The sequence below is a fragment of the Melopsittacus undulatus genome, chromosome 18 (genome assembly GCF_012275295.1).
Source record: "Melopsittacus undulatus isolate bMelUnd1 chromosome 18, bMelUnd1.mat.Z, whole genome shotgun sequence".
In the NCBI taxonomy this organism is placed as follows: Eukaryota; Metazoa; Chordata; class Aves; order Psittaciformes; family Psittaculidae; genus Melopsittacus; species Melopsittacus undulatus.
In genome coordinates this window covers 4,704,009-4,723,511 of record NC_047544.1, presented here as the reverse complement: position 1 = coordinate 4,723,511, position 19,503 = coordinate 4,704,009, and the positions used below count along the sequence as shown (strand labels likewise).

General features: G+C 63.2%; 2 protein-coding genes across 6 annotated transcripts; both read left to right on the top strand.

The window, feature by feature from the left end:
- The first annotated feature begins 4,446 nt into the window (after positions 1–4,446).
- Positions 4,447–12,815, top strand: DMTN (dematin actin binding protein). 5 transcript variants are annotated; one of them, XM_034070576.1, is made up of 17 exons: positions 4,447–4,606; positions 8,085–8,131; positions 8,255–8,311; positions 8,788–8,862; positions 8,976–9,131; positions 9,233–9,277; positions 9,353–9,461; positions 9,946–10,002; positions 10,079–10,231; positions 10,343–10,452; positions 10,541–10,646; positions 10,741–10,805; positions 10,888–10,936; positions 11,074–11,081; positions 11,292–11,351; positions 11,439–11,519; positions 11,605–12,815. In XM_034070576.1, the coding sequence occupies exons 3-17, from the start codon at positions 8,294–8,296 to the stop codon at positions 11,716–11,718; spliced, it is 1,206 nt and encodes a 401-aa protein (XP_033926467.1). In that variant the 5' UTR covers positions 4,447–4,606; positions 8,085–8,131; positions 8,255–8,293; the 3' UTR covers positions 11,719–12,815. The 5 variants fall into 5 exon arrangements, with proteins under 5 accessions (XP_033926467.1, XP_033926468.1, XP_033926469.1 ...); XM_034070577.1 differs by lacking the exon at positions 4,447–4,606 and adding an exon at positions 7,167–7,244; XM_034070578.1 differs by lacking the exon at positions 4,447–4,606 and adding an exon at positions 8,513–8,658 and having other exon boundaries at positions 7,992–8,131.
- On the top strand, positions 12,810–19,237 carry LOC115946208 (actin filament-associated protein 1-like 2). The gene is made up of 16 exons (XM_034070575.1): positions 12,810–13,037; positions 15,281–15,481; positions 15,579–15,655; positions 15,839–15,923; positions 15,996–16,213; positions 16,621–16,800; positions 16,995–17,075; positions 17,267–17,345; positions 17,413–17,630; positions 17,698–17,828; positions 17,913–18,033; positions 18,113–18,203; positions 18,347–18,496; positions 18,603–18,763; positions 18,835–18,948; positions 19,069–19,237. Exons 1-16 carry the CDS (start codon positions 13,022–13,024, stop codon positions 19,093–19,095), a joined length of 1,950 nt encoding a protein of 649 aa, XP_033926466.1. The 5' UTR covers positions 12,810–13,021; the 3' UTR covers positions 19,096–19,237.
- The last annotated feature ends 266 nt before the right edge of the window (positions 19,238–19,503 follow it).

Sequence of the window (19,503 nt, the reverse complement as noted above, 5' to 3'; positions counted from 1 at the left end):
TCCAGCCCCACATCCCCCTCCTCGGACCCCGATTCCCCCCCCGCTCCCCCAGAGATGCTCCTCTTGGAAGGGGCTGTTGGTGGCTGCGGCCCTGTGCTGGCGTCGCCGCATCCCCAGAGCATCCTGCGGTACCCGCGTTCACCACCCAGTGCCTTTCCCCATTCCCCTTGGTGACCCCTCAGAAACTCATCCCCAGGCCACCAAGGATTAGGACCACTGGACATGTGCCTGTCCCCCATGGACCCAGCGTTTCTGTGCCACGGATGGATGGGGTCACAAGACCACAGTGATGGAAATCCCATCCTTATCCCTTGGGTCAGCAGGATGCTGTGCCTGTCGCTGCGAGAGGTGGCAGGGCCTGGTGCTGGGGTCTGTCTGTCTGTCTGTCTGTGCAGCTCTGGAGGGGAGGCAGGAGGTGCCTCACGCAGAGCCTGAGGCCAGCACTTGTCCTGCCATGGCCATGGGGTCTCTGTGTTATTTATTGGAGGGGAAGGTCTGTGCCCTCTCCAGAGCACTGGGATGCTGGTGGTGTGGGGCTGTGCATGGTGCCCACCAGGCTCCCCTGGCCAAAGAGAAACCACCTTTAGGTTATTTTAATTTTGATGGATTTTGTGTGTTCTTAAGTTCTGCTCTTTCCTTTTACAAGTCAATTTTAGGCCTAAACCGTTAGACTTTGGAGGTGATTTGTGTAAAGGAGGAAACCCTGAGGCAAATAAAAGTGTTTAGACTGATGGGGCCTGGGGACATTTTCCTTCCCATGCTGAAGCTTTGCCACAGGCTTTGTGCAGCTCCCCAGTGTCAGGGCCAGGGGCTGCATGGCAAAAAATGAAGGCGGCAGCTGGAGGGGTCTCCCTGTGTCCCCATCCCTCTCTGTGACCCCCTCAGTTGGGTCTTTGGGGTGTCTGCTGCATCCTGGTGAGCAGGGCATCACCCTCAGTGTGGTTCCTGCTGTGGTACCTGCTGTTCCCCCTCAGAGCATCACCATCATCAGCACAGTGCCTGCTGCATTCTCATGAACAGGGCATCACCTGCAGCGTGGTACCTACTGCTCTCCCCAGAGCATCACCCTTGACCTGGTACCCAGTGTGGTACCCACTGCATCCTGGTGAGCAGAGCATCACTCTTGGCATGGTACCCACTGGTCCCCCGCTAGAGCATCACCCTCAGAATGGTACCCAATGTGGTACCCACTGCTCCGCTGCCCTGGGGCTCACCCACCCGCACTGCCCGGTGCTCAGACTGCCCCCCCCCCCCCCCCCCCAGCCCGCTCCGTCCCACCCCCTGTAATTACCTTCCCGTCTGACAATGCCCCCGGAGGTGGTGGCCGGGCCGCGGGGAGGATGTAATCCCTTCACCAGGGCTCACCCAGCCCTCAAAGCGCCGGCAGCACAAAGCGGGGGGGGGGACGGGACGAGGCTGGGGAGGGGGGGTCAGCAGGGAGAACATTATAACAGTTTGAGTTCAATGGAGCTTTAACTCGGCGAGAAACGCGAGAGTCGGCAATTAGAGCCGAACAATGCCCGTTGCTGCTGCCCAGGTGTGCCGGGTGGGAATTAGCCCAGGAGCCGGGGTAATTCCAACCCCCCCCATTTCCTTCGGCCCCGCAGCCCCTGGTCCTTGTTCCTGCAGGAATTCGAGACATTCTTGAAAGGAGAAAGCTTTGAGAAAGGAGCCGACTGGGTCCGGACCCTCCCTGCCCCCGCCGCCCCCTCCCCACTTTAGCCAAAGCTTCAAAGGTAGAGGAGGGTCCTTTGTGTGATCTCCGCTTTAATTTTTCCCCGTCCCTTTCTCTCCCCCCTCTCCTCTCCTCCTTCCCGAGCCCTTCCTCTCCTTTCTTTCAGGGTTTTCCCCTTCCTCCCCTCTCTTTCTTCTCGACCTCCCTGGATAGAAAGGGCTCGGAAGGGTGAGTCCTTTTTAATTATGGCCGGGGAGGAAGAAGAAAAACAACCCCTGATGCTGCTGCTTTCTTGTGTTCTGAGGTGAGACCCGGGGCGGGGGGCGGAGGTGGGGACAGGAATGTCTGTGCAGAAAGTGCACTGGAGGGTGTCCTGCCCCGCCGCAGCGCGCCCGGCCTTTCCCAAGGCATTGCTTTCCTGTGGGATGCTGTGGGGAGCTGGGATGCTCAGTCACCCCACTGCAGAGGGGATGGGGACCAGCATGCTGCCATCCCCAGCCCCATGGGCCTCACTGGCTCAGGGCTCCTGAGAGGCATCACAGGGGTGGCAGGGCCTGGGGTTCCCTGGGACATGGGGCTGTATCCTGGCCAGCCCTAGCAGGGCTGCTGTCACCAGGGTCCTCTGGAATGATGCCCAGTGGTCGTTCAGTGCAGCATCAGGGGCAATTTTGGGTCAGGCAGCTGCCTTGTAGAGGGTCAAAGGGGCTGCATTCCCTAGGAAGGCTCCTCAGCCTCATCCCTCAGGGTGGGGAGGCCAAAGGATGCTCCTACACCTCTTCCTTTGCTTAATGGGGACGAAGGATGGTCCCACAGCTCTTCCATCACTTAATAAGGGTGAAGGATGCTCCTACATCTCCTCCATCACTTAATAAGGGTGAAGGATGTCCCTACACCTCCTCCATCACTCACTGAGACCAAAGACTGCTCCTGCACATCCTCTGCTCGGTGAGGATGAAGGATGCTCCTAACACCTCCTCTATTGCTCACTGAGGCTGAAGGGTCCTCCTGCGCACCCTCCATTGCTCGGTGAGGCTGAAGGATGCCCCTACACCTCCTCCATCGCTCGCTGAGGCCGAAGGAGGCTCCTGCACATCCTCCTTCGCTCGGCTCCAGCCGGTTGCGGCGGGAGGCGGTCGCTGTAGCAACGTGCGGTGCGGCGCAGGGGAGGGGATGCTCGGCGCAGGCATGGCTCCCGGCGGACAGGCAGCCCTGCCTGCAGCGGGCCATGGGCTCCCTTGAAGGTAGGGCCCTGCGACCCTCTTGTCCCCACGTCCTGGGCCCCCAGCAGCCCCTCTGGCAGCTGCCTTTGAAGGGCATCACTGGGATAAGGGGTGACCGTGTGGGGCTGGTGAGCAGTGGGGGGGTTTGGTGAGCATGTCTGGGCTTGGCTTGCGGTGGGTGCACACGAGGGTGTGTGGGGCCCGGCTGGCACAGGATGAGGTGTTCACAAACTCCTCCTTCCCTCTGGGCACCCCTGGGTGCTGGGATCACGGTGCAGGGGCTGAGCCCACAGCGGGTGCCATGGCTGGTTCAGGAGCAGCTCCGGGTGTGTGTAGCAGCCGCCGCGGTTGTCTTCATGCTTGAGAAACTGGGTTAGAGTGGGGAGGCTGCCACAGCCGCGGTTATTCATGAACACGGCCCCAGGGGGTGGCTGGTGGGGCTGGGGCTGGAGAACCCCTTCAGTTGCGGGGGTGCAGCAGCATCTCTGAGCTGAGGCCATGATGCTCAGGCTGGCCCTGGCACTAAGGGCAATCCCCCGAGATGTGCATCCACCTGGGTGTTCATCCCCCCAAGATGTGCCCCCTGTGTGTGCATCCCTCCAGTATCCTCCTTTTTTCTCCATGTCCCCTCCCCACACATTCCTGGGTGTGCATCCCCCCTCCCCCAAATGTGCATCCCTGGGCGTGTATCCCTCCAGATGTGCATTGCCAGACATACATCCCCCAGATGTGCATCCCCCGTGTGGGTCCAGGGGTTCCAGCAGCCCTTGCTTGAGCCAGAAAGGAAACTGAGGCAGCAAACAGCATCAATCACTGCAGCAGGGAGAGGACCCAGAAGCAGAGCTGCTGTCACCAGGCATCTCTCTCCCACACAGAGCCGGGAATAGACACCGGCTCCCGGTGCTGCAGCACCAACGCATGCTTGCCACCCCCGGGGACGTGGGGGGCTCAGGATGTGGGACAGCATCTCTTCCCCCTACCCAGCTCCATGCTCTCCCTGGCAGCACCCAGGTCCAGCTCAGCATCTGTAGAGGTCAGGACATGGTTTTTAGCTGATGCTCCACACCCCTGGGCTGAAATCCCTGCTGTGCCCCCCCTCCAGGGGTGGGTGCCACCCTCCCATCACCCCAAATGCAGATGGGGATGGGGCCACCCTCACCTCCCCGGCTCCTATGTACCATGGGGTGCTCAGCGCTGTGAGTGCCAAAACCCCAATCAGCATGTGGGGAACGGGGAACACCATCCCCAGACTGCAGCAGGGGATGGAGAAGGGGGTGCTGGGCCCCCCCAGCACCATCCAGGCTCTTCCTGACAGCGGTCAGCGCTGGGCAATCAGGGTTGGTGTCTGTTTTCCTGCCTTTGTGCGGGAGCGAGCGGCGGCGGCAGCGAATACTGCTTCGTCATGATGCCGGCTAATTCTGCCCTTGTTGGGAACGGGACTGAGCCAGCAGCAGAGGTGGGGAGCGGCGGCAGCACCCACCCAGCGCTGCGCATCCACCCTGGCACCCAGCGCCGTTATCGGGGCTGCGGGCGGGCGCTGGCGGCAGGAGATAGGCTCAGCTGCGGCTCCCGCTCCGGATGCCGCAGCGGTGCCTGGGCCGGGGCCAGGGCGACCTACGGTGGAATTTGGTGGCCACACGAGTGCAGGAAGCCGAGGGCGGCCCCCCCGCAGCTCCCCATGGCTGGAGGTACGCGGCGGCCCCGGCGCTAGGTGAGTGGCGTGGCCCTTGTGCGGCTCCGTAAGGAGAGGGGCAGGAGGGGGACATGGAGAGGGGGTACCCTGGGGGGGGGGGCTGGTTTATTGGGGATGGCATCGCCCGACCTTTGCTTTCCCGTCCGTTTGCTCTCCCGTCCTTTGCTGCCCTTCCCCAGGGCTCGTTTCTCCCTTTTCTTCCCCCCCGTTTTTCCTCCCCTCCCTTTTCCTCTGTGCCCCCTCCCCACACCGGCACTACACAGCGATTGGGGGGGGTCAGGGCACTGTAGGGGTGGGGAGGGCGGTGACGTGGGGACGGGTGACAAGCAGGTACCCTCCCAAGGCTCCCATCCGTGTCCCCTCCTCAGCAGCACCCCACTTCATCGCAGGACACCCCCCGGCAGAGCAGGGACATCTCCTGTCTTCATTCCTTGAGGACATTGCTATCGGCACCGTGTATCCCAAGGGAGGAGGGCAGCCGTTCCCAGCCCCACTTGAGTGAATTTGTGGGGTCTCAGTGCTGGTTCTAGGAGGTGGACACCCCCATCCTGCTCTTCCCAAGCTCAGGCTGTGAGAGGGTTTGATTCTCCCTATGCTGGGGCTGTGGCCATTGGGGTCTCATCATAGGCACATGATTTTGGACTCCCCCTGCTCCTCTTGCCCACATCCAGCCACATGGCAAGGGCAGGAGAGGCCAAATTCCCATTGCTCCATTGCCATGGAACATCGGGGGGTTACCTGGGGGGGGAAATGATGTTCAGTACCCACCCTCCAGCTCTTGGCCATGGATGGAGCCATGGGGGTCACCTCCGGCTGTGGGCAGGCAGGGTTAAACCAGCCTTTCCCAGGTAGACCTGGGCCACCAGCTGCCACCTCGGCTGCAGGTAGCCCCATAACCACATCCCACTGCCTCGCATCCTGCCAGGTGGGTGCCAAACTGCTGGGCCCCACACACAGCATTGGGGTAGCCAGGGACCCACCACCCCAAACTGCTCAGTGCAGGAGCCCCTCTGTGACTGCTGGCATCATCAGCCCCACACTGGGAGCCCCTGGTGGGTCCCTCTGGCCCCTCTGCATGTGGGATGAGCAGGCTAATCCCGCTTTAATCCCAGATTATGTGCCACGTGAGCCACTGCCCAGAGCAGGCTGCAGTGTGGCCATCGGGGCAGGGGGGCTGGGGACAGACCCCATCACCCAGGACCTGTAGGGCCACTTCTGGGGGGGTTCAGAGGCTCCCATAGGGATGGGAGCCAGGAGAGTGGCTGGGTTAGCCCAGGATGGGAGGAGTGGAGTAACTGGAGGAGGTGAAAATGCCCCCATCATCTCCAGCACCTGCAGGGTGGGCTGGGTGTGTTGCTCCTATCCCCCTCTCTACCCAGGGAAGCTGAGGCATGGAGCATCCCTGTGTCCCTGGGAGGGGACAGGGGCAGGGTGCACTTGTTCCCTAAGGGACGGAAAAACCCCAGGGCCCTGGAGCTGGCAGCTGGTGGCTTTTAAGGGCACTGATGCATCCCTCGTGCAGTGGCACGGAAGCAATGGGCTGTCAATAGCCGGGTGCTGCTCCGACGGGAGGGAAAGGACGAGAAACAGGACAAAGGAGGAGCTGCCACCATCGGCACTGAGCTGCCGGCGGGGCCCCGTGTGCGGCCGTGCCTCGGTTTCCCCGGCGTGGGGAGGATGCTCCGTGTCTCTGGTTCGGGGTTGAGTCGGGAGGAGGAGGAGGAGACCGGGGCTGGGCTGGAGGCACCGGACGCTGCTCCCAGCGCTGTCGGGAACCGTCTGTTCAGGGAACTTGTGACCCCTCCGTGTCCGCCCCCTCCATTGCTGGCAGAGAGCCGGGGAAGCTGCGGGAGCACAGGGGGCAAGGCAGGCAGCAGGGAGGAGGAGGAGCGGGGAGGAAGGCCGGGGGTCCCTGCTCAGTGCCCCCCAGCGAGGGGGGTTTGTACAGCCTGGCACCGGTGCCTGCGCTGATGGCTTTGGCTGCTGTGGGAGGTCAAATCCGGATTTCCTCGGGGTGGGGAGGAGGGAACTGGCCTCTTCCCGGTGTAGCGTCACCACGGGCTGTGCTGGAACCAGCGAGCCCCCCCCGGCGCCTCTGTCCCTCCATCCATCCTTCCTCCAGCGCTCTTCCTCTCTCCCCGCATCTCCTTCCCCTCCTCACCCCAGCCAAGCTCCGTGGGTACCCTCAGCATCACCCGGCGGGGGTCGGCGCACGGTGTCCCCCCCCCCATCACCCTCCCGACCAGGAAAATCCCAAACACTCTCCCTGCGGCCTTATCTTGGGGAGCAGGAGAGCGTGTGGGAACCTGGCGGCGAGATTGGAGAGGTTGCCATGGGGAGGGCGGCTGCCATGGGGCGGGGGCTGCCTGCGGGTGACAGATAACGGGTCCCCGTGTCCCCAGGCGGGGGGGGGCAGTGCACTGGCACCCCTCAAACAGCGCTCCTGGCTGGGTCATGGCAGGTGTTCCCGGCTCCGCTTGTTTTCCTTCCCACCAGCATCCGCATCCACCCATCCCCACGCCCGCCCTCCAGCCGCTTCCTCTGCTGCCGCTCGTTGCTGTCTCATCCATCTGCTCAGCACCACCAGCCCGTTCCATGGGCTGTGAGCTGGATGCAAGGGGCTGCCCTGGTGCTGCTGCTGGGGTGTGAGCTCCTGGTACGGTGCTGCCATGGTGCCTGTCCCTGTCAGGTCCTGGAGAGCCTTGGCTGGGGCTGGGAATGGGTGTGAGCTGGTAAAGCAGGGGGTGTTTGTGTCGGGTGGTCTCAAAGGAGGGATGAGGGCAGTGCTGGAGTCACCGTCCCTGCAAGGGTTCACATCCCGTGCACATGAGACCCTCAGTGCCATGGGTTACTGGTGGCCTTGGCAGTGCTGGGGAGTGGTTGGACTGGATGAGCTTGAAGGGCCTTTCCAACTGAGTTGATTCCATGATGCCAGCCCAGAGCAGCTCCAGCTGCCAGCAGAGCCTCCTCATCCCGGCTCAGCCCTCAGAGGAGAGAGTGATGGTTGTACCTTGTGCTGCGCTGGAGGATGCTCCAGGCGTGGTCACACCGGATCCTTCTCCATTGCTTCATCCCACTGGGGTGGGCTCTGTGCCCCTGCTGGGAGCTATAGACCAGGGGGACAGTGCCTTGGGGTCCCCAGGGGTGGTGGCATCTCCCCAGTGCTGCACCCAGGGCTCCACACTGCTGCTGTTGTTGTTGCCTGGATTGCACGAGGTTGTTCCCCTCCCAGAGGAGAAGCTTGGAGGAGAATGGGGAATTTTCCCCTTTGTGTGGGGCATTGTGGGCCCAGAGCACAGGGAGGGCTCAGCACAACGTCCCATGGCCGCTGCTGGAGCCTTCTGGAGGCCGCTCGCTGCTGATGGACAAAGGGTTCATTCCCCTGCTCTGCTTGCCAGCCCTCGTCAGCAGCCACCGGAGCGGCAGGGACAAGGTTGGGCTTCCCACTGCTGCCATCCTCTAAAGCCATTGTCACCTCTCTCTTGTCCCCCTGCAGAGGCAGCACCCGAGCACCCAGAGGGATGTGGAGCCACAGAGGCAGCGGTGAGTTCTGCATCCCTTGTGAGCAGGTCCTGGACACACGTTTGGGTCTGGTGTGCTCTGCCCAGCCCCACTGCTCCTTGTGCACCCTGGGAGCACCCCAAAGTCTCGGCTCTTGCCTTGCAGGACCCTGCGACTGACACAACCCCTCCGGCCCACAGCTGAATGGAAAGACAGCAGAAGGTAAAAGGGGGGGACATGGGAAAGGGGCAGGGGAACACGGGAAAGGGGCAGGGGACCATGGGCAGGGTGCTGAGTGCATGCGGGCAATGGGAAGCCCTTCGTTTAAGGAAGGCAGACAGGGGCTGGTGGCCACGGACAGCAGCAGCATCACCATGAGGTGCTGCTAGCAGGGCCCTGCCTTCCTCCTCCTCCTCCTCCCAGCCCAGCCTGGCAGCACCATCTAGTGGCAACGTGTCCTGGCCCAAGGCACTGGCACCTCTCGGGTGTCCCCTGCCCTGAACCACAACGCTGGAGCAAAGGAGACCCCAGCGCCCATCCCCAAGGACGTTTTGCCCCGGAGCACTGAGGTCCATGGGGCACAGGGGTGTCCCCGGGCCCCCTGCCATGCCCCAGGGTCCTGACCATGACCCTGAGCCCCTTCCTGGGCTGGCCTTGCCAAAGATGAGGATTCCCAACATCTCCCCTTTTCCTTCCAGCAACCACTGACCTCCCCTGGGAGTGTCTGCTCCTCCCGTGGGTCCAGCGTCCCCGGATCACCCTCCAGCATCGTGGTAAGAGGCCCCAACCTCCATCTCCCAAACCCTCCTCATCATCCCCAGAGGATGCGGATCCCAATATTCCCTTTCTGCACCCAAAAAACAAAGGCGCTTTTCTTTCTTTCCAGGCCAAAATGGACAACGAGGTTCTGGGCTACAAGGATCTGGCTGCCATCCCAAAGGATAAAGCGATCCTGGACATTGAGCGCCCCGACCTGATGATCTATGAACCCCATTTCACCTATTCGCTCATGGAGCACGTGGAGCTGCCCCGGAGCCGAGAGGTGAGGGAGCCCCAGGTTGTTCTGTGGGATCAGGGTGGGGAAACCCCCCCGGATGGTGGGGTCCCATAGGGCTGGAATCAATCACTGCTTGTTCTCTGCAGCGCTCCCTGTCTCCCAAATCCATCTCTCCTCCTCCATCTCCGGAGGTGAGTACTGACCCATTGGGGTGAACGGGGGCTCCAAGGAGGGGGTGATGCTGAATGACCCCCCCTTGCCCGAAGGTCATCCGGGAATGGCTGGAGAGCCGGACCCCCGGGACCACCCCACAGCCCCCCTCGCGCCAGGGCAGCAGCTCGGCCCGCACCAGCGTGCAGCACTTCCACAGACCTGGTATGAGCCCTGGCACACACGGGGGGGCCTGGGGAGCCCCTAGGGGCTGGGCTGGGAGAGCTGGGCTGGGGCAGCCTGGACAAGAGAAGGCTCCTGAAGGGGAGACCTGAGAGCAGCTCCAGGGCCTGAAGGGGCTGCAGGAAACCTGGAGAGGGGCTTTGGGATATAAGGGATATACGGACAGGCCAAGGGGAATGGCTTGAACTTGCCCGAGGGGAGACTGAGCTGAGCTCTTAGACAGAAGCTGTTCCCTGTGAGGGTGCTGAGGCGCTGGCACAGGGTGCCCAGAGAAGCTGTGGCTGCCCCATCCCTGGCAGTGCTCAAGGCCAGGTTGGACATAGGGGCTTGGAGCAGCTGCTCCAGTGGAAGGGGTCCCTGCCGTGCAGGGGTTGGAGCTGGAGGATCTTCAAGGTCCCTTCCAACCCAAACCATTCTGGGATTCCATGATTCTATTTCTGGCCCCAAATCCCCTTTTTCCTTGCAGAGACTGACACAACAGAGCTCAACATATACAAGAAGCCTCCAATCTACAGGCAGAAAGGTGAGCGGGGCGGGGGGGTCTGTGCCAGGGGATGGAGCACCCATGGGCACTGCCTGACCCTCCCTGTGCCCCACAGAGCACCACTCCAGTGCCCACCATGGGAAGCATCTCATAGAGGATCTGATCATTGAATCCTCTAAGTTCCCTGCGGCGCAGCCCCCGGATCCCAACCAGCCTGCCAAGATCGAGACCGACTACTGGCCATGCCCCCCATCCCTGGCTGTAGTGGGTAGGTGTGGAGCAGGGATAGGGGAGGGAATGGGCTGCACCAGCACCTGTATCCCCCCCACAGACCCCATGGGGATGCTGAGGTTGGATGTAACATCCCATTGTCCCGCAGAGACGGAGTGGAGGAGGAGAATGGCCTCCAAGAGAGGGGAGGAGGAAGAGGAGGACCTGACGGAGGAGATGAAGAATCTGCGGGAGCTCCAGAAGCAGGAGCTGAGCAAGGTGAGAGGCAGGACAAGCAGGTGGGTGCCTTGTGAGAGGCTGGGGCTGTGCTGACATTGACCCCCCACCCGTGCCCCTTTGCCCCCAGATCACCTCCAACCTCGGGAAGCTGATCCTGAAGGAGGAGATGGAGAAATCTCTTCCCATCCGGAGGAAAACCCGCTCGCTGCCGGACCGGACGCCTTTCCACACATGTAAGTGGGATGATGCTCTCGCCATACCCCCCCCCTCGGGCTGCCTGCACCCTGCCAGGCCCCACAGCCCTGCCTGCGATCTGCTCTCTTGCAGCCCTGCACACGGGGAGCTACAAGAGCTCCTCGCTGCCCCCCTCTGGCAGGAGCACCCTCACCCGGGTGAGTGACACAGCTCCTGTGCTGCACCTCCATGGACGGGGTCTGGGGGGCATCACCCTGATCCTGTCCCATCCCCTTGCAGCTGCAGTCGGCAGAGTTCAGCTCAGCAGGCAGCGAGAAGAGCAGCCCTGGTGAGCATCAGGGATGTGGGAGATGTCCCACGGGATGAGGGATGCTGGGGCTCTGCAGAGGGTGGAAAACCTCTTCTTGGAGCTCGGCATCACCAGGTGGGGGGCACAGCTGAGTCCTGCTCCTCTGTGTTTTCCAGGCCTGCAGGTAAGCGCTCATCCGGATGCTGATGGAGACCCAGCGAGAGGGTGATGTACATGGGGGGCACATGGACACCCCAGGATGTGTCTCAGGGGGGAAAGGGGAGGGGAAAGGTTGGGTTTCCATTCCCCAGGCTGGAGCCCATCACCTTGGCTTCAGCTCAGGCAGGAAAGTCCAGCCCCTTGGGGAGGTCTGACACCAGGTTTGCCCCCCCAGAATGGCCAGCGTGGACGCATGGATAGAGGCAATTCCCTGCCCAGCATGCTGGAGCAGAAGGTGAGTGGGGCTGGGGGACATGGGGGAGTCTTAGAGCCTTGGGGTTTGGGGGCTATGGAAGGAGTCTGACATCCCCCCGTGCTGCAGATCTACCCCTATGAGATGCTGATGGTGACAAACAGAGGCCGTGTGAAGCTGCCCCCCGGCGTGGACAGGACCAGGCTGGAGGTAGGGGCTGAGCCGGGCTCTGGGGGGCACCCACAGGAGGGAGGGAGCCTTCAGCCCATCCTCCTCCTCCTCTCCCCCTGCACAGCGTCACCTCTCCCCTGAGGATTTCCTGCGGGTCTTCGAGATGCCCCCCGAGGAGTTCAGCAAACTGGCCCTGTGGAAGCGCAACGAGCTCAAGAAGAAAGCCTTCCTCTTCTGAGCCCTGCCTCCTCCTCCTCCGAGCCCTCCTGCCCCTCCGGAGCCCGCTGGCCCCGCGCTCAGCCCGTGTCGTGCCCTGTGACCGCTTTAGGGCTCTCAGCCGGTTTTTATTAGGACCCCTCCACTTCCCATCTCCACCAACCCCTTCCCCACACCCACACCCCCCCATGGGATAACGGGATAAGGGCTCGGGGGGCTCTGCTGTGGGGTGATGGGGCTGGGGGCTGTCCTGGAGCAGGCACGGTTCAGCTCGGAGGGGAGGTTTGGGGGGGTCTCTGTGCTTTGTGCCCCCCATTCCTGCCCCCGGGCACGCTGGCAGGGCAGTGCCTGGCTCTGGTTTTGCCCAGAATGTGTCAGCTCCATTGGGCTGCCCCCAGTGCCTCCAGCCCCTTTGCCCCCCACACTTTCACCCCAAGACTTGGGAAGAGCCTGGGGGGGCGACTCACTGCCAGACCCATGTGCTCCCAGCAATGCCAGGCTGGCATCCCACCCTGTCCTGCTCCAGACCTTCTTCACCATCACTCCTCCTGTGCTGGGACACACAGGCTGCCAGACCCTGCCCAGCACTGCACTGGTGGGTGCTGGTGATGTGGAGCACGGTGGGATGGGGCAGGGGGTGGCAGAGCTGGGGTCCTGGCAGGGGACCTCCTGCTGCATCTCCACCTGCAGGAGATGCACTGGGGGTGCAGCAGGACAAGGGGTGATGCAGCCCTGCCTGGTCCCCCATGGAACTGGGCAGCACCTTCATCCCTTCTCACACCTCTGCCATCCCCTTTGGGCACACGTTTTGGGCAGGACCCCTCTGCCCCCTGCACCCTCTATCCCCCCACGCTCCCTGTTTTCTGTTTCCAGCCACTTTTCCAGCCGCTAGACCTTGTTGGGATGTAAAGAATGTAATTTATCGGGGAACCACTCACCCATATTTGCCTTTCACTGCTACAAACGACATATCTATAAATATATATATAAATATGGGTTGTTTTCTGACTGACTTACAGTGATTCACTTTCTGTTCTGTTAGAGTTCATTTGATTTCGCTGGTGTCGGAGAATCCGCGTGAGTGAGTTTTTGCTGACAATTAAAGGTGAAATGGCTTTATCCGGCTCCGGTGCTTTGCTTTCCCCTTCTCCCCCTTCCCTGGTCCCTGCAGATGGCGATGGTGCTCCGGGAAGGATGCGGAGGCTTCCCCGCCTTCCCCCCGCCCTGCCCGGGTTGTGCTGGGGGCCCGGAGGGTGTGTGCGAGCCGAGCCGGGTCCCGCTGCCCCGGTCCCGATCCCGGTGCGCGATGTGAGCGCATCCGCACCATGGCCCGGCAGAGAGGTACGGGGATCACAAAGAACAGGGGGGCTTAAAGCCTGCAAAGGGGTGAAGGGGAAGGCAGAGGATGCGGATGAAGCTGTGTAGGGGTCTCCTGGGGGGGATGAGTGTGTAAATGGGGGGTGAATGTGTCTAAATGGGAGGTGAATGTGTGTAAATGGGGGGTGAATGTGTGTAAATGGGAGGTGAATGTGTGTAAATCGGGGGTGAATGTGTGTAAATGGGGGGTGAATGTGTGTAAATGGGCGGTCAAAGGAGGTGCACGGGGAGGAGGAAAACAGGGAAAGGGGGTTTTAGGGTGATGGGGATGTGCATGGAGCTGTGGGGAGGGAAGGGTGCAGGGGTAAGGTGTGGGTGACAGGGCTGGGGTGCCCCCATAGTGCAAGGGAGTGGGGGCCAGCACCCTCCATGGGGTGATCTGGGGGCGCAGCAGGCTGGAGCCTCCCCACATGATGGGTCACGCTGCGGCCAGGAGCAGCTCCAGGCTTGGGGCCTCCAACCTCCTCCTCTGACTCATCCCACGCTGGGTCAGAGCCACCCCGAGGGCTGGAGCAGAGCCTTGGGGTGCCCCTGAGCTGCTGCACCCCACGGGAGTGGGGCTGAGCCTCACTGCACAGAGCAAAATGCGCTTGGCCATAGGGCAGAGGTGCCAGCCCTGACTCCTGTGGGTGCTGGCATCACCCAAGCATCCCTGCTGCCATGGCATCCCTTTGGACAGCCTTCCTCCTCTTCCTCCGCTGATGATGAGGATGCCAGGGGGTTGGGCCCATCCCATGGGAGCGGGTGCTTTGCCAGGACCTGGTTGTGTGTTTGAGGGGTGTTTTCCTTCCGCCCTGCAGTTGGTTTTCATTGGGGCTGCCTTCCCTTGGCACCCACAGTTGGCACCCTGGGTCATGCTGGGGGGAGGACAGCCCCTGCCTGCCCCACAGCGGGCTGGGGGCCCAGCACAGGGCCCCTGCCCCACTTCTGGGGGGGAGGATGGAGGGAGGGCTGAGGGGTGAGTGGACACAGATGTCATTGCCCAGGAATTCAGCCTGGGTGGAGGAGAGGAGAAAGGGAGGGAGAGGAAGACCCAGGCACATGGGGCATGGGGGACAGCACCGGTGCTGCCCCCCCAACTCACGCTGTGCCCATCGGTCCCTGCCCATGGGGGGGGCAGCCCCTGCCCAACTGCCCCCCCCAATCCCCCCGAGGAGCCGTTTCCCCCCTTCCCTTCCCCAGTTTCCAGGGAAATCCAGATGTTTGGGCCCAGCTCCGGCATTGCTCAGCCTCCTGCCAGATGTTTCCTCTCCCTCTGGGCAGGGGTGTGTGCTCCTCGCTGGGGACACGGGAGGGGGACAGTGCTCCCCCAATCCAGCATCTCCAAAGGGGCTTCTCCCGCGTCGCTCTGGGGCTGTCCCTGCTCCTGGTGGGAATTGGCAGGGGGAGGCCGGAGCAGGGGGAGCAGTGGGTTTGCAGTGGGTCTGTGCAGGGAGCACAGTGATGCAAACAGCCTCCAGATGGTCGCAGGAAGGAGCTGGGGGTCAGGCAGAGACCTGGGGGCATCTGCCTGCTCCTGGGGCAGCAGCCCAGGGCTAAGGGTGTGCGAGGTCCTGCTCTGCCATGCGCTTCCCCACACCTGAAGGGGCCCAGAGCTAGCACTGATTGGGGGCTGGGCCCAGAGCTAGCACTGACTGGGGCTGGGCCCTCTCCCCATCACCTTTTGGCTCTCCCCACTCTGGGTCTCATGGGGCTGAGGCAGTGCTGTCCCATCCCATGGGAATCTCATATTCCCCAGCCAGGATGAGGGAGCACAAAGCAGCTCCTTGTCCCACTCCATCCCTCCTTCCTGGCACAGCAGGGCAGGGGTCTCCAGCCAGCGCTGAGTCCCAGCCCTGCTCCCTGCCCTTGGGAATGCTCAGCGTTTCTGGCCTTCATCAGCTGCTCCCATGGGCTGTTCCTCCCCCTCTTCCTCCTCCTCCACGTGGAGGAGCAGCACATTGGGCTGCCCAGCACAGCCCCTGGCCCCGGTTCCCCTCGCCCAGCCGGGAACAAACCCGCTCTGTGAGCACAAACAGAGCATCCTTCATCACCACGGGGCACTGTGCCCCTTCCTCATCCTCCCCCGGCACCCTGGGCTGGTCAATAGTGGGATTGTGTGGAGCACGAGCACGCAACCCCACACTGGAGAGTCCCTGCTGTTGATGAGCATCCTGCCTGCACCCTGCTCTGGTGGGGTGTCCATGGCACATCCCTGTGTCCTGCAGACCTGGACAAGCTGCTGTCGGACCTGCGCTCCTTCCTGCTCATCCTGGACCGGGAAAGCCTCAGCTCCGTGGCTCGGGATAAGAAGAAGTCGGTGGCTGAGCTCCTGTCGCGGCTGCAGAGCCCCTCGAGTGAACGTGGGGATGCAGAGTACATGATCATGCGCTGCCTCTCGCCGTCCCCACAGGGCCAGCCCAGCCCTGGTGAGCCCACGCTCTGACCCACAGCCCATCTCCTCCAGACCCTCATTCCCAGGATTCCAGGCTCCTCACATCCCGTACAATGCTGCTTTCCCCCCAGGAGCCAGGAGGATGGATGCAACAGGAGGAAGAACCTGTGAGTGCCACACAGGCAGGACCCTGAGCCTGCATGGAGGGGTAAGCATGGAGGGGCTGCACAGATGGGAGGTGGGCACCCAGTGACCATCCCCACACTGCAGCCTTGCGCACACGGGGGTCTGGTTGTGCTGGGAAGGCTCCAGTGCTGCTGCCATCTCCTTTGGGGACATGTGGGGCTCCCCCCGGGAGGCAGCAGCTTTGGAGCACCCCTTGTTTCCCCAGAGCAAGGTCCCTGGTGTCTCACGGTCCCCACCAACCGATGACTCCTATGAAGATGCTGAACCCCTCGGTCCCAGCCGCTGCTCCGGTGAGCACTGCATCCCATCCCCTCCCCGGCATCCGCACACACCCAGCACCCTGGTGCCAGCCCAGCTCTCAGGCGGTGCTGACACCGACAGCAGCCACTATGAGTCGTACGAGGAGGATGAGGAGGGTGTGAAGGACCGTGCCCATTACCTGCGGCGGCCGGCGGGCACCGGCCGCGATGCTGAGCCCAGCGGGCGTCCCGAGGCGCAGCTCTGCGGCTTCCTATGGAGGAAGCGCTGGCTGGGGCAGTGGGCGAAGCAGCTCTTCATCATCCGTGAGCATGTGCTGCTGGTGAGCGGGCGGTGAGGCCGGGTGAGGGCTGGGAATGGGCGGCGAGGCCGGGTGAAGGCTGGGAACGGGCGGCGAGGCCGGGTGAGGGCTGGGAACAGGCGGCGAGGCCGGGTGAGGGCTGGGAACGGGCGGCGAGGCCGGGTGAGGGCTGGGAACGGGTGGCGAGGCCAGGTGAGGGCTGGGAACGGGTGGCGAGGCCAGGTGAAGGCTGGGAACGGGCGGCGAGACCAGGTGAAGGCTGGGAACGGGCGGTGAGGCTGGGTGAGGGCTGGGAACGGGCGGCGAGGCCGGGTGAGGGCTGGGAACGGGCAGCGAGGCCGGGTGAGGGCTGGGAACGGGTGGCGAGGCTGGGTGAGGGCTGGGAACGGGGCCGCAGCAGGTGCCTGAGCTCCACTCTGCCCCTGCAGTGCTTCAGGTACGCTGCTGACCCGCAGCCGGTGCTGGAGCTGGACCTGCGGGGCTGCCATGTCACCTGTAAGGCCAAGCGAGGCAAGAAGATGCCGCACACCCTGAAGGTGATGGGGACAGCAGGAGAGGTGCTCGTCATCGGCTTCCAGAGCCGGCAGCAGGCTGAGGACTGGAGGAAGGTTTGGAGGTGTTGCAGCCTGGCAGAGCTCTGCATGGGCAGGAGGGAGGGGTGGGCAGGGAGAAATGAGGCACAGCCTCATGGGGTGCTGCCGAGGTGGCTGGGGATATCCTCATCCATCCCCATGGTGCCTGGAGCATGGTTCAGTGGAGAGCAGGCATTTGGGGCTGCAGTGCTCCCCTTCTCCTTTGGTAGGTGATCGAAGAGGTCAGCAGTGATGCCCCGGGTGGGCTGGCAGCCATCAGCACATCACCACCATCCTCCAGGCTCAGCAGGGTGAGCTGCCTGTTCTCCCATGGGAAACCCAAGCATGGGAAGGGGGATGCAGAGAATTCACCCCAAATCCCATCCCACCATCCCCACTGGCTGATGCTGGGGGGAGGAGGGGGAGCCTTCACTGCCATGGGGTGGGGCTGAGGGTGCTTAAGGCCTGCAGGGATTGGGGCTCCTTGGATCATCATCCTCAGGCTGGCAAGGAGGAAGAGGAGGATCGCTCAGGGCAGAGCCCTGCCCGCAGCCCGCGGGCCGGACAGGACAATAAAGGAGGTGCGATGCCGAAGGGCAGCGGGCCGGGGGTGCCTCCGGCTCGGTGCTGACGGGGGATGCTCCGCAGGGATCCTGTCGGTGCGGCTGCGCGGGCGCTGGCAGCGGCTGTGGTGCGCGGTGCGGCACGGAGCCCTGCGCATGGTCCCGGAGCCCAGCAGCGCTCAGCACCCCGGCTGCGCCCTGCGCCTGGACCGCTGCGAGGTGACCCCCGGCACGGCCCCCGGCTCCCCCCAGCGCCTCCGCATCCGCATCGCCCAGCGCGGCCGGGAGCTGGCCCTGCTGCAGGTGAGCATCCGCGGCCGCATCCTGCATCCCTCACCCGGCCCCCACTGACCCCTCTGCCCCACACCAGACCCGTTCGGAGGAGGAGAGGGAAGCCTGGTTGAAGACCCTGCAGGCCAGGGGAGGAGCAGAACCAGACAGCAACAGTCCCCACAATGACAAACCCAGGCTGGGCAATGCCAGCAGCTGCCCTGCTGCAGGGTAAGGGGGCACTGGCCGGGGTCCCAGCCCTCCTGCTCCGTTATGGGGATGCAGGTGACAATGGGACCCCTGCCCTGTCTGCAGCGGGCTGCTCCAGCGCCGTGTCCCAACACCCAATGCCTACATGGACGATCCCTTTGGGCAGCTCCCATCAGCTGAGGCTCCCAAGCATCTCTACTCCAACATGGAGCGGCTGCAGCAGCTGGTAACCACCATTTGCCCCTGCATGAAAGCCCCAGGGTGAAGGGGATGGGCTCCCATCACCCATCGGCTTCCTTCCACAGCAGCAGAGCTTGGACCGAGCAGTGCAAGGGCAGCGCAGGAGGCCCATGTCTGCGCTGCCCATGGGTGCCTGCAGCAGCACCCTGCAGTCAGGTGAGCAGGGGCTGGGTGCTCCATGCCAGGGGCAAGGGGACACCCCCATGAACCCCAGCCCCATGTGCTGGGATGGAGGCCCCCAAGCACGGTGTTGTGCCATGGTTCCTCTGCCCTTCCTCCTGAGCATCCTTCCTCCCCAGCACCAGCAGCAGCTCCCCGGAGCAGGGCAGCCAGCCCGCAGTGGGTGAAGGTGAGCTCCAACCTCTGGAGCAAGGATCTCTCCCAGTCCCAGCGCACCCTGACTCTGCCAGAGAGGAAGGGAACTCGGGATGGGCTGGATATCCTCATCGGTAGGGCCGCAGAGGGGCCCTGCTCCGCAGGGGCTGCCTTGTCCTTCCCCAAGGCTGAGGGGGTTGAGAGGTGCCCGGGCTTGGCAGTGCCACCGTGTCCTTACAGGGAAAAGAGCCTTCCCGAAGCTGGAAGAGAAGGGGGGGCAGCTGGAGAGGACCTGCCGCATGAAGGGCAGGCTGAAAGCCGGCTCCGAGATGAACCTGTTGGCCATCGGCACGTCCCTCAAGGGCCACATCGCTGCCCCCGGCGGCTCGGCCGGCTCCGAGGTGGGGACACCGGGGAGGGCAGGGATGCAGGGGGGGGGCGGGGGCAGGCATTGCCCTCTCCGCTCTTCCAGCAGGGCTCTGTCCTGGCGCCGCTGCTGAAGCGGACGGCATCGGCTCGGAGCGCCCTGAGGTCACCTCCGTCCCCACTCGTGGTGGAGAGGGGAAGTGTGCGGCAGAAGAGAAAGGTACCGGCGGGGGCAGCCGGGGGGGAGCCGGGGGGAGCCCGGGGAGGGGCCGGGGGGAGCCGAGGGGAGCCGGGGGGAGCCGTGCACCGGGGCTGACCGCTCCTCTCCGCTGCTCCCCAGGAGTGGGAGATGAAGTCTGCGATGTGACCGGCGCCGCAGCAGCTTCGGGGCACCCCTCAGCTGAACGGGGGCTGCATGTGGACCGTGCAGGACCCGCCTGGTGCATGGGTTTAACCATCAGTATCAACGCTACAACTACGCACATCTATTTTTTATATAGATATATATATATATACATACAAACTGTCCATCTGTGGGTTTGGGTTTCCCTGGAATGGCCAGAGGGGGGTGAGTCCCCCACAGCGTCACCCCCTTCTCACCCATCCCAATGGGTTTAGGGCACAAATTTCCCCATTGCAACCTCACGAGCTGCTGGTTCTGTCCCTAACGTGGGTCCAGAGCATCAGCAGCACCCCCAGACACCTGTGTCACGGGTACACCCCGGACCAAGCATCCAGGGGACACACACAGAGTATTGGGGGTGCTTGGGGCACT